Here is a 13,898-nt window from a genome sequence, read left to right as displayed (position 1 = left end):
TATTTATTTAATCATTCATAAATTTTTAAAATGTACACAACACGCAATGGGATAAGAAGCAAACCTGTGATTGGACCTTTTCAGAGGTTTTGACGGTCCAGACAACTATAAAGTGTAGGCTCTACCAAAATAGCCAAACACTTAGTTAGTGACTAATGGTATGGAAAGCGAACAAGTTTAACAAGCGGTACCCTAGGTATAGGTAAAAAGATCGGGTAACTTCATGGGCCATGGTAGGATAACCTTTGTACTCATTGCTGGCACCACCGACGCGCGAATGACGTAAGCGATCGAGGATTTTATATACTTGAACAATCATCACCTTACTCTCCTTGCTAGCCAAAACCAAAACAACTCAGGGTCCTCGGTCTTGATCTGATGAAACGTCGAACAAAAATTATCTCCATCGACTTTCTTGATTCATTACTTGAAACTGACCTTCTATCTGAATAGGTTGATAGTTAAATAATCTGCATGACTTGGTAAACTTCTTCAGTAAAAACGGCTTCTATAGAATTCATGTGATCCTCCACCAACTCCTCATAGCTCTTAAGCTTTATAGTTTGGGTTACTCTGAGATTAATGGCTAAGTCACAATAGTACATCTTCATGATCTTTAGCTCATCCTCCAAACCATAATGGATGAATCAGATTAACTTGACTTCGAAATCTTGGCGGAAACATCTCACTGTGCGAACTCCATATCGGTCCCATGTTTTGGGTAGAAAACACTCCATCTTGAACTCTTGAAAGAAATCCGCCTAACTTGGACTAACATTTCCCAAATGATGCTTGACGCTTAATCACCAACTTACTGTATCATTCTTGATGATGTATGGTTCCATATCCTTCTTGCAATCTTCTGAACAATGGGCCACGTTAGTTGTTCTGCTCCTAGTGTTGCATTCGAAATCTTCCTCTATACAAAATCTACATCAAATGGTTTAGTACTTGTCGGTGTTGTCCCAACTTCTTTATCTTGTTCACAAACTTCAAGATGTCTTGTTGCAACGGAATGGTGCTGGTGCGTCCATCGTCTTGTACTACTGCTGAACTATCTCCGCCACCAACGTTAAGCTTGAATCAAGTGCTGAATCAATCAGGCTTGTACGTCTCTGGTTCTGGTACGTTTGGGCATAAGCTGGATTGAAATGAGCAGCGGAAAGAATAAGTCATATGAAGTCGGATATTCTGAACCGGATCATCACCAACAACGTCAACTTTGACTTCAATAAAACACGGGCCGAAGTTGTAATTGATGTGTCAACTCTGTCTCATTTATCTTTGAATATCGATATCCACACTAGAAATTGTAGGAACCGCAGGAAAGCATGATGATACCAACTCCGAGCATGATGGTAGCAAACCCGAGCACGTTGTTAGCTCACCCGATCATGATGATAATGGATTGAAGCATGACCGGATTGAACCAAAACATAACGATAACAAACCGAATCATGACGGTAGAAAGCTCAATCATGACTGTAGGAATCTCGATCTTGACAGGATCAAAATTGGTAAGTACACTCCACTCCGTCGAGCTTGTCTTAATGCATCTCGTATGAAAGATAACAGTAAGGTAACTACCCCTGACTATCTATCCTAAGATGAAGGAACCACCCAGTGCATTCTAATTATCCTTGCGACTCATTTTGACTCGAAAAACGTTTGAAACAAGTCCCATTCAAGCATCGTATAACCATGCTCTGATACCACCTTTGTGACACCCCCGATCTGGTCTAAGTATAAGTTGACTCGACCAGCCGTGCAACAATCAAACAAGAACATGCACAGCCGATCACTCGTAACTTAAACCAAACCGAGAAGCCACAATGTGTACATAAACGACTAACCCGAAGTTCCCGAAATAAATCCAGGTACCTTAGGCCAACCGCCTAAGTACACATATCCTATTAGGTACAACCCGAGGCGTTACAACCTTAAGAGTAATACCCAATAGTTGGTTCGTCCGGATAAGGACTAATATCATTTGAAACCCGTACTTGAAAAACATTCTTATACACTATATACTTATTCATTTAAAAGAATCTTACAAAATCTTATAGATTAACCTCGAGGTTTTCGGTCAACAAACCTTATACATAAAGTATATCAAAACGACTGCAAGGATAATAAAACTACCGCTGGCTAATGCCGTTCCTTCCCGTCCTAGAGTAAAGGTCTCCCATCTACTGGTTACCTGCATATCAAATGAGTCATGAGTAAATAGTTTACTCAGTGAGTCTAATCCCACACCCAAACACATATCAATAGTATCCCGAGCAAGCGACACCATTTGAATGCAGTGGAATTATATTCCATAATTAATATAATTATAAGGCCTCTCAATCCATCCGTGTGAATCTATCTTAAACATCACCTCCACGATACCCGCCAATCATTCATACTCTTAATATATATATATATATGATAAACCCGGAAAACCACCAAGGCAAGCCTAACGGAGAATAAATATAACCATCATCTCCATCAGATATTCCAAGATAGAACATCCAACGATGCATGCAGTTACACGGCCTCCAGGGTGCGACCCCATCATCGTGTCTTCATGACCTTGATCCATATTGCAGGACCAATTCACGGCAATGCGGGACTTTCGGGAGAGTGAGTATACAATAAGACTTCACATGATTCACACTTATTAATAGAATACTTATAGATTAGTACTTGAGAACAAGTACTAAGGCTCGGGATAACCTTAAAGAATTATTCTTATTAATTCTTAAGTATTTAAACTAGATAAATACTTCATATATAAATATAGATCAAGGGATAATACTTAATCAATCAACCATCATTACTCCTTAATTAATCCATAATTAATCCTTAATTAATCAATGATTATCTCTTAATTAATTCATGATTAATTTTTAATTAATCAACCATATTCAATATGCAATCATGCATACTCATTCATAATTCATTAATCATCTATCTAGACTCACCTTTAAATCCATGAGATTGGCTAAGGAAGACTAGACTCGAGCTCAAACTAATCACACTTCACTTCTGGATCACTCTCGGTTCAGAACCATCACAAGGATCCGGCTGATCAGAATACTCTCCCTGGCCATCTGAATTCAAAACATAACAGTTGGAACATAAGGCTCACTAGTCTGGTTCAAGAAGAAACTCAACTCAGTTCATAACATTTCAGTTCAGTTCTCTCATATCTGTTCGGTTCAAGACAGATTGATACCATGTTCAGCTCGGTTCAAGCTTTAACAATTTAACTCGGTTCATATCAGCTTAGTTCATGCTCAGCTAACTCCGGTTCTAATCAGTTCCCAACAGCTTAACTCGGTTATACTCAGACGACATCAGTTCAAGACAATTTCAGACCATAGACAGCTCGGCTCAGATCAGATCAGAACATACTCAGCTCAATTCAGTTCTAAACAAGATCAAATCAGTTCGGTTTAATTCCCATAATTCTTATTAGTTTGTATACTGGTTCTATGAGACTGATTAAATCATAAACCAACTAAGACTGAAGAGAACAAGACCTTAGACAACTGATCCTGACAGGTTAACCAACATACAGCAATTGGTTCTCATCAAAACATGGCTGAATCAAGAAGCTGAGGCTTACCGGTTTTACTCAACTAATTAAACTTGACTGGTTGTCTCTCTTCAAGCTAACCACGAATTAACCTGATCAACACCACAAGAATAAATGGTTGGATTTATTCAGAATTTATCTCCAGTGAATGCAAACCAACAAAACTTCTCACAGAAACTGATCCACAACCATCTTACCGATCAAAATCAAAGGCTGAAGAACATGGGTGATTCTCTACTTCAGGACGCCAAATCTTCAGCTCTTAAACACTCGAAAACTCACTGATTAAATTCACAGAAGGGTGAGAAACGGTCGTCCATGCTCACTTCTCTTCTCTGATTTTTTCTGAATTTTTGCATGAGTTTTTCTCACAGATTTTTCTCTTTTCTTTCTCTCTGAAATTTTCTCTGGTTTTTCTTGTGCAACAGGACGTCCAGAAGAGAGAAGAAGGTATTTTATAGCATGAGGGGTTGCTTAAGCTGAGGGTTTACTTAAACCAAAGCAAGTTGCTGTCCTTTCCCTCCTTTGAAGAAAGATTATTTTGTTTTTATTAAACAAGCAACCAGCTTGTGACTTTCATGTGACTTTAGTGAAGAAAGTAAGCAGGTCGGTGCAGCTCATGTGACTGATTTACTGAGAAAGCAAGAAGAATAGCTGGTGAAGGTATTAGACTGGTCGGAATTTAGTTAAGAAACTTAACGACAATTTCTTACAGTTTTCGACTAAAATTTATCATCCTTCGAATCTCGTCTTGCTTTCAACTAAACTTGCCTAGCTTAAATAAAATTCGACCAACATTGTTAACACTCTACCAGAACTATCAATGAGAGGCTTTTCGACCACAAGACAGTCCCGTCGAGGTATTAATTCACCGGGTCGATTTTATTTTTAAATCTGATCGACCAACTCCAAACTGGCCGAGCGGAGTTTTTCTCAACCAAAAATTAACTAGCTCGTGAGGTTTATTACACGGACAGCTATTTAACAATTTGCAAAATTACTTTCGCAACGAAGAAGACGAAGACGACAACCAAGATCAATGAAATTACCTAAACAAAAAAGCAGAGTAAGTTATGAACTCTGATAAATATAACTAACAACGATTTTTGTTTACATATTACACATCAAATAATAGATAAACAAACACAGCCACAACAGGAGATACAAGAGACAATCCCGACAAACACAAATGTGGCAACAACAGCTCCACCTGCTCTCTCCTCTTGTCTTATAAAAATAGCTTACATGGCCAATGTCAACATGCCAATGCTATTGTCTTCTTATGAAAAATCCATAAATTCGTTTAAAACTCATTAAAGCTCAAATACTCAGAACTGTCACTCATTTTATAGTTATTTATACAAGTCTTCATGTATTTGTTTTAAAGGTCCGGTAAGAGCAACACATTTAAAAATAAAATAAAAACATATAAAAAACATAATAAGAATAATAAAATTTATTACTTAATACACACAACTTACACAACTAAGCTGGAGAAAAAATATCTAGAAACAAAAGGTACTCTCAACAACTTTAATATAATATATTTACTCTCAACAGTACAAAAAACAAATAAAAAAGACAACAAACAATAAGTCTCAGTAACACATCAAACAACAATATAAACTATTCAATCACATTACTAACACAGTTTAGTCCTTCATAAATGGAGAACAATGCATACACAGTTCATCATCACAACTCTAACCCTATAACAATTAAAAAAACATGAAAAACAACTCAAAACGCAAAATTCACAACTACAATACCCCTAGCATATATTGAGATGAAACAAGAATTCTGTCCACAATCCTGCGCTTGCGCGGGAGCAATGTCCCTAGTAATTAATAAGACCAAGTAATTAATGTTACTTGCGTATAAAATATTTTAAAATCTATTGTATAAAATTTATTGTGATGAATTAGTATGGTAACTTAGAGGCATGGTTTTGAAAACCGTACCAAACCGCCCAGTAGAACCGGTCCGACCATAAGAAGCCGAGTTCATTTTGGTTTGAAACCCGGATTTGAACATAATCGGTAAAACTGGCAAAAACACCGGTAAAACCGGTGATCTGAGTCAACTTCAAAACCCGATTCTAAAAGATTAACTTATAATTAATGTGTCTTTAATTGTTATTAAAATTAAATTACTATGTCAAAATCAATGTTTGACTATCACTATTTAATTAGTTTTTAATTTTATTTCATAAGAAATGATGTATAAAAATATTTTTAGCTCTCATATACTATTCTTATTTTGACATATTTATATAAATTGGAATTTTAATTGTAAAAATAAATAAATACGGTAATCTGAACGGTTAATCATTTGGTTTTTATCAATTTTAGTTTACATAGTATTCACTTTATCGTATATATAGTGCACTAGATTTATATTTATTGTTTATTTTGTAGTTAATAAAAGAGCTACTTTGTTTTAGGTCAATATGATGTAAATATATATATATATATATATATATAGTGTTCACTTTGTTTTATTTTTCACTTTATGGTGTAATTTTTAAAAACAGAATACCCGGTTAAACCGGTCCAACGTCAATCGGTAGCTACACCAAGTCGGTATCCGGTCTGGTTTTCAAAACATTGCTTAGAGGTAATTAATAGATAACAACAAAAAACAACATTTAATGATTCAATAATCCCCTTAGTATTAAAGTAGGAGCCTTATCAGAGATTAACCTTAAGCTCATGTGTTAATAACAAGAATGTCATTTCCTAGGTGGCAACACCATATTCACTCTCACCCTCTCTAATTAATTATCTTCTCTTTATTAGACTTATTACATTTTTTGCCATTATTCATTAATTGTAACTTAACATAATGTTTTATTCACATTTACATAACATGTTTGTTAGTGTGTATGCAATGTGATCTCTACCTTAGTTTACACTCGGTTTGTTTGATTGGTCCAAGCAAAACCAATGCATCATGGTTTAGTTGCATGACAAACCACGATTTTGTCTAATCGATATAACTTTATTTATATTCTTTAAAATGATATTCTATAAGAACAAAATCTATTTGACAGTTTTAATAATAAAAAAAAAAGTCATTTCTCCTGAGAACAATTTACAAAAGTTAGCCAATAGAATAAAAATGGTTTTCTTTAGAAACGAAAAAATGTGTTTTCTATCAAATTTGAATCATAAATTATACTTTTACTTTAATATTAAAAAACCATATTTGTTAAGAAGATTTTATTTAAAGTTATTATATAATGTTTAAGAGCGAGAATACGTTTTCTATGATATTAGAATCACACATATGGTTTTTTACTTTAATATTGAAAAAAACCATATCTATTAAGAAGATTTTATTCAAATTATTATGTTTTGCTCAGAAGATTTTACGTAAACCATATCTTTGGACACGAAAATGTGTTTTCTATGATATTTGAATCACAAATTCTATTTTTTACTTTAATATTAAAAAAACCATATATGTTAAGAAGATTTTATTCAAATTAATATATTTTGCTCAGAAGACTTTATTTAAAGGGCAATTGTCAATAATAGCACATTTTGAAGTTTATGTCTCAAAAATAGCACTAGAAGGAGAAAGTCACAAAAATAGGTTTCATTAAAGGGGTAATTTACCCTTATACCCTTTGTTATAAGAATAAAAAAAAACATTTCATTTCCTTCGATCGCGAATCGTGTCGTCTCCTCTCGGGAATCTTCAAACCCTCACCGGCACTGTCGTCTCCGACTCGGGAATCGTCGTCTCCGGCTCGGGAATCATCTTCTCAGACTCAGGAATCATCGTCTCCGGCTCGGGAATCATCTTCTCCGGCTCGCTAGTCATCTTCTTCGGCTCGCTAATCATCTTCTCCGGCTCGCTAATCATCTTCTCCGGCTCGCTAATCATTTTCTCCGGCTATCTAATCATCAGCGTCACTCTCTCTACTCTCAAAATCGGACACAAATCACTATGTAACTTTTTAAAATTAGGGTTTTTGAATTAAAATTTGGGAAGCTTGCGTTTTGATTTTGATTTGTTTGTTACTCTTTCTTATTAACCAGCGAAGCAAATGAAAGACTTTTGAATTGTGGGAACACAAAGTTGTTGGAGCGTAATTCATCTCTTTGAGGTATGTTGCAGATTCAACCTTATGTGTATTTTCTTTCTGAGAGATTGGTCTCCTGGTTTTTGCTTGTGTATAGACTTGCTCGTTTTAACGTAATATGATTGGTAGAATTCTAGTTCATGTGAAAGCATGTGTATAGACTTCAGGAAGGATTTGTATTGTTTCAGGAAACCCTTCCTGAAAATTGGATTTTTTTTTTTCTTGTCTACGCAGGATAGAAACAAGATGGGAGATTCAGTACCTCTAAAACTAGCACTGCCAGAGCTGAAGTATCCTATTGGTTCACAGCCAAAGGAAAAGTCAGCAATCAACCAATATTCCGGCTCAGAGTATATCTCTATTGTCAAAAGCATCCTAAAACCAGATGAGATGATAAGAGTCCGAGGATCATTTCTGGGACCTATAATGAAGCTCAGTGAGAGAGGATTGAAGTTATCAGCAAAGATAGTCTACGCCATTCTCACTAGAAGCATCGTTTATGTCAAGGAGAATGAAGCCTGGTTCCATTTCGGTGCGCAGCCAATGAGGTTCTCTATAAGAGAATTTCATATGATGACAGGCTTGAAATGTAGTGGTGCATTAGAAGGACCACGAAGGGAAACCGAGAGATTTAATTGGGAATTGCTAAAGGGGCGTAGTCATAATTTAAGTGACGTGGTGGACCAGCTCAGAAACACAAGAGAAGATGCTTCTCACTACAAGAAAACCTGTGATTGGCGACTGCACTTTGCGACTAATAGCGTAGTCGCCAAATTTAACAACTATCTTCCGACTTTTTGGCGACTGCTTTGCAACTGCGCCTATTCAGTCGTTATTTAGTCGCTTAATAGGGACCACGAGAATTCGTCGCAAGACAGTCGTAAAATAACGACTAACTAGCGACTGTTATGGGGTCGGTAACCGTTCGTTGCAGATCAGTCGTAATATCTGCGACTATTTGACGACTAATACATGTGGTCATAACTCAGTCGCTAATCAGTCTTAAATTCTGCGACTATTTTGCGACTGATATATGTGGTCATAACTCAGTTGCGAATCAGTCGCTAAAAACCGGTACAACACGTGATTTACATTTTTTTTGCAATTGTACCTAATTTTTGTCAGGCAGTCGGTAATTGGTCGCGAATTAGTCGGACATTTTCTATATATATACATGCTTTAGCCCATTTTCTTCTCCTCACTCGTAGAAAATCACTACAAGAAAAAAAAATAAAAAATTCTAGGAAAACTAAAGTTAGAAAACAAAAGTTTTATGTTGTACAATGTCTGGAAATTACAATTATTCAAATTTTCGCGAGTGGATGTACAAGAGGATCGATGAAGATACGGGGAAATTTTCAGAAGAGTTCATAGCGGGGGTGGATCAATTTATGACATTTGCGAGCAGTCAGCCTCTAGCACAGAGCAATAGCGGTAAGTTTTTCTGCCCATGTAGTGTTTGTCGGAACGATAAATTTCTTCCGGGACCAAAAATTTGGAAACATATATATAATAGAGGATTTATGCCAGACTATTATGTATGGTATAAGCATGGAGAAGAAATTGATATGGAATTAGGAACAAGTTATGTTGACCCGACACATTTAAGTGGTAGTGAAAAAGTAAGTAATGAAGATAATAATTATGTTGATATGGTGAATGATGCATTTCGGGATAATGTGAGTTTTGATAACTATCAACAAGATGATAGTTATCAAAATGTAGTAGACCCACAATGCAACCATTCGAAGAAGTTCTACGATTTGTTAGAAGGAGCACAAAATCGTTTGTATGATGGTTGTCGTGAAGGGCAGTCGCAGTTATCCTTAGCTGCTCGGGTCTTGCAAAACAAAGCAGATTATAATCTGAGTGAAAAGTGTGTAGATTCGGTATGTCAAATGTTGACAGACTATTTACCAGAAGGAAATACGGCAACCGAATCACACTACGAGACCGAAAAGTTGATGCGGAATTTAGGGCTCCCATATTATACAATTGATGTTTGTGTTAACAATTGTATGATCTTCTGGAAAGAAGTTGAAAGATGGGAAAAGTGTCAATTTTGTGGTGCGGACAGATGGAAGCCTAAGGACAAAAGACGTAGAACCAAGGTACCATATAGTCGTATGTGGTATCTACCTATAGCTGATAGGCTGAAGAGAATGTATCAGAGCAAGAAGACAGCAGCGGCAATGAGATGGCATGCTGAGCACCGATCAAAAGAGGGAGAAATGTGTCATCCATCTGATGCGGCAGAATGGAAACATTTTCAAGAGATGCATCCCCAGTTTGCCGAAGAACCTCGCAACGTTTATCTTGGATTATGTACAGATGGATTCAATCCATTTGGGATGTCTCGTAATCATTCGTTGTGGCCTGTGATCTTAACTCCATATAATCTACCCCCTGATATGTGCATGAATACAGAGTATTTGTTTCTTACAATTCTGAATTCTGGGCCAAATCATCCACGAGCTAGTCTTGATATCTTCCTCAAACCTTTGATTGCGGAGTTAAAAGAATTGTGGTCAACTGGAGTCGAAGCATATGATGTGTCTTTGAATCAAAATTTTAATCTAAAAGCCGTGTTACTGTGGACGATAAGCGACTTTCCGGCGTATGGCATGCTATCAGGATGGACGACCCATGGTAAATTGTCTTGTCCAATTTGCATGGAAGATACAAAGGCTTTTTATCTGACTAATGGAAGGAAGACGTGTTGGTTTGATTGTCACCGAAGATTTCTTCCTCCTAATCATCCACTGAGAAAGAATAGAAAGGATTTCTTGAAGGGGAAAAACGCGGTAAATGAAGATCCACCTGATTCTTTGACTGGTGAACAAGTTTATTCAGAACGATTAAAGGGTGTCAATCCTCCAAAAACGTCTGTTTGCGGTGGAAACGGTCATGAAAAGAAGAAGTCTGGTTATGGGAAGTACCATAACTGGCACAAGGAAAGCATATTTTGGGAGTTGTCATACTGGAGGGACCTAATTCTCCGACATAATCTTGATGTGATGCATATAGAGAAGAATTTTTTTGACAACATCATGAATACTCTTATGAATGTTAAGGGTAAATCAAAAGACACAATCAATTCAAGATTGGATATGGAAATATTTTGTGATCGGCCACACTTACATCTTGATGGTTCTGGTCAAGCTCCATTTCCTCCCTACACACTAAACGAAGACGAAAGGAGAAGTTTATTGGAATGCGTGAAACATGCGGTTAAATTCCCAGATGGATATGCTTCAAACTTAGCTAATTGTGTTGATATAGAAAACAACAAATTTTCTGGCATGAAGAGTCATGACTGCCATGTTTTTATGGAGCGGCTACTTCCATTTATCTTTTCAGAACTCCTTGACCAGAATGTTCATCTTGCGTTATCAGGTACTTAAGTATAGTTTTATATATTACGAAATGATACAGCTTTATATATAATTATAGTATGTATTACTAAGAAATGTATTTTGAATATTGTAGCTGTTGGAGGATTTTTCCGTGACCTTTGCTCGAGAACTTTGCAGAAAAATCATGTCCAAATTCTTAAAAAAAACATTGTTATGATCATCTGCAATTTGGAGAAGATCTTTCCACCATCATTTTTTGACGTCATGCAACACCTGCCTATACATCTCCCATACGAAGCTGAACTAGGAGGACCTGTGCAATATAGGTGGATGTATGTTTTTGAAAGGAATTTCAAAAAATTGAAAGCAAAAGCCAAGAACAAAAGATTTGCGGCCGGCTCGATTGTCGAATCATATATCAACGAGGAGATAGCTTACTTCTCAGAACACTACTTTTCTGATCATATACAAACCAAATCAAGGTAAACACTATCATTATTCCTCATATTTAATTTTAATGTGTTTAAAAATGTTTTTTGTTATATATAATATTTATTATTTTCATAATCCTTTGTGCAGGTTCACAAGATTTGATGAAGGTGAAGTCCCCGTATATCATGTTCCTGGAGTACCTGATATATTTACGCACGTAGGACGTCCAAGTGGAGAAATGCAAGAAATATGGCTTTCCGAGAAAGACTATAGATGCGCACATGCATATGTTTTACGCAATTGTGATTATTTTCAGCCACTTGAGAGGTATAATTTGATAATATTATCATCTTCCATATTGATTTATCCAACTATAGTTGCTCATATTAATTTGTGTTTGGCTAATATAGGATGTTTGAAGATTTTCTTAGTGCAAAATATCCAGACCTCTCCAAAAAAGACCTCTCTGCGAAGAGAGCTGACGAATATCATATATGGGTGAAAGATTATGTACGTTTGACTAACATACCATTATATAACTAAATGTTTATAATTATATATATATTATAATTATATATATATATATATGTATATATATGTTGCAGGTTAGCTATTGGAGCAACACACATAATTTTCCTGTGTGGGTTAAAGATATTTCGAATGGACCCCTGACTAGGGCCAGAACATGGCCCATGTACTTCACAAAAGGCTATTTGTTCCATACGCAGAAGCATGGCGAGGGAAGAAAGACATGTAACTATGGTGTGAGTGTTAAAGGAGAAAGTTACACAAATGCATCCGATGAAGCCAATTACTACGGGATATTGACTGATATCATACAAATTCAGTATGAGGGATCGGTCAATTTGAAAGTCACACTTTTTAAGTGTAAGTGGTATGATCCGGTAATTGGTAGAGGCACTCGACGGAGAAATGGAGGCATCGTCGACGTTCTTTCATCGCGGAAATACTATAAATACGAACCATTTATTCTAGGTACGTATTTTATATTGTAATTAAATTTTTATAATTTGATAGTTAATTTAATTATATTTTTATTATTTGATATTGCACAGCGTCTCAAGCAGATCAAGTTTGTTATATCCCGTATCCGTACGTTAAGAAACCAAAGCAGTCGTGGCTCAATGTTTTAAAAGTGAATCCAAGGAGAATCATTTCAGGAGAATATGAAGATAAAGAACCGACACTGTTGCAACAAGAAAATGATGATGCTGTTTTAATGACTACAATTGAAGAACTTGCAGTCGACCATTTGGTTCATGCTCGGGTACAACCTATAAATCTTGATATTGATGTGGAAGATGTTGAACCAGAGGATGAATTCCAATGTAATGTATCATCGTCTTCTTCTGATGATGGAGATGGAGAAGAACCCTATTAAAATGTAGTATGATTTTATAAACTTTGTTTTAATGTGTGTTTGTAATATAATTTTGTAAACTTTGTTTTAAACTTTTGTTTAGTGTGTACTGTGATATAATTGTGTAAACTTTGTTTTAATGTGTATTGTAATATAATTTGTGAGCTTTGTTTTAGTGTGTTGTAATATCCCCTATATATTAAAAGAGAAGCATCACAACATATTTTTGTAGCCACATGTCATCACCACAATCATTCTTAGAATCCTTAGAAAAATATGTTGATCCATATAAATGTATAATAAACTTTTTATTAAACTAACCATAAACTAATTATAAATGTTCTTCATTGTTTCCTTAAATAAAAACCACGGAATTACCTACTGTGGCTAAAGTATAGATGACAATTAATGATTTTGAATAATAAAAGATTTGATAAAAAATACTATATTCTCTATCATTTTAAAAAATTTAACTAATTAAAATAAATTAAACAATCATGTTAACTATATAATAAAAATTTAGATTTTTTCGTATATGCTATATTTTGAATTTTTAAAAACGAATATAAATGACTAAAGTTGTTAAAAATCTCACATTGAAACTTTTGTGATCCATGGTCTAAACTTTATGTTATAACAAGATACAAATGATTATGAAATTACAGAAGTAGGAAGTCTCATTTAATAAATATTATATATATGTATATTAATATTCTTAAAAATAAATTATATACCATATAAAATATAAAATACATAAGTATTTTAATTTCGAATTTTCTTTAAATTTTTTTGATAAACATTTTGAACAATTATTGACAACTTAATATTTAGATTTTAAACTTTGCATTGAATATTTTTAAAATTATAAATTACTAAAACTATTAAACATCCCATAATTTTTTTATTGTTATCATTTATTTAAAAAAATTTGTTATAGCGAAATACAAACGATCAAAATACTATGAGTATAAAATATTTTTTAGCAGATGTCAATATTAAAAATGTAGTTTATATCTATGTTAATATCATGTAAACTTAATTTTATAACATATAAAA

The 13,898-nt window shown here is 34.9% G+C and overlaps 1 protein-coding gene across 1 annotated transcript; it reads left to right on the top strand.

Annotated features, from left to right (window-relative positions):
• Nucleotides 1-7,919: 7,919 nt before the first annotated feature.
• On the top strand, nucleotides 7,920-12,863 carry LOC125576096. Its single transcript, XM_048735447.1, has 7 exons — nucleotides 7,920-8,221; nucleotides 9,751-11,069; nucleotides 11,397-11,511; nucleotides 11,609-11,788; nucleotides 11,872-11,971; nucleotides 12,190-12,457; nucleotides 12,538-12,863. Exons 1-7 carry the CDS (start codon nucleotides 7,920-7,922, stop codon nucleotides 12,861-12,863), a joined length of 2,610 nt encoding a protein of 869 aa, XP_048591404.1.
• Nucleotides 12,864-13,898: the final 1,035 nt, after the last annotated feature.

The sequence above is a fragment of the Brassica napus genome, chromosome A7 (genome assembly GCF_020379485.1).
Source record: "Brassica napus cultivar Da-Ae chromosome A7, Da-Ae, whole genome shotgun sequence".
In the NCBI taxonomy this organism is placed as follows: Eukaryota; Viridiplantae; Streptophyta; class Magnoliopsida; order Brassicales; family Brassicaceae; genus Brassica; species Brassica napus.
Note: the sequence above shows the minus strand (reverse complement) of the source record. Positions and strands in the feature narration are given on the sequence as shown.

Excerpts from the sequence above, each read along its gene's own strand:
- LOC125576096 (XM_048735447.1), top strand. The coding sequence starts at position 7,920 with ATGGGAGATTCAGTACCTCTAAAACTAGCACTGCCAGAGCTGAAGTAT. Across the intron at positions 8,222-9,750 it reads TTCGGTGCGCAGCCAATGAG|ATGGAAGCCTAAGGACAAAA; the intron begins GTTCTCTATAAG and ends TGGTGCGGACAG. Across the intron at positions 11,789-11,871 it reads TATTTTCAGCCACTTGAGAG|GATGTTTGAAGATTTTCTTA; the intron begins GTATAATTTGAT and ends TGGCTAATATAG.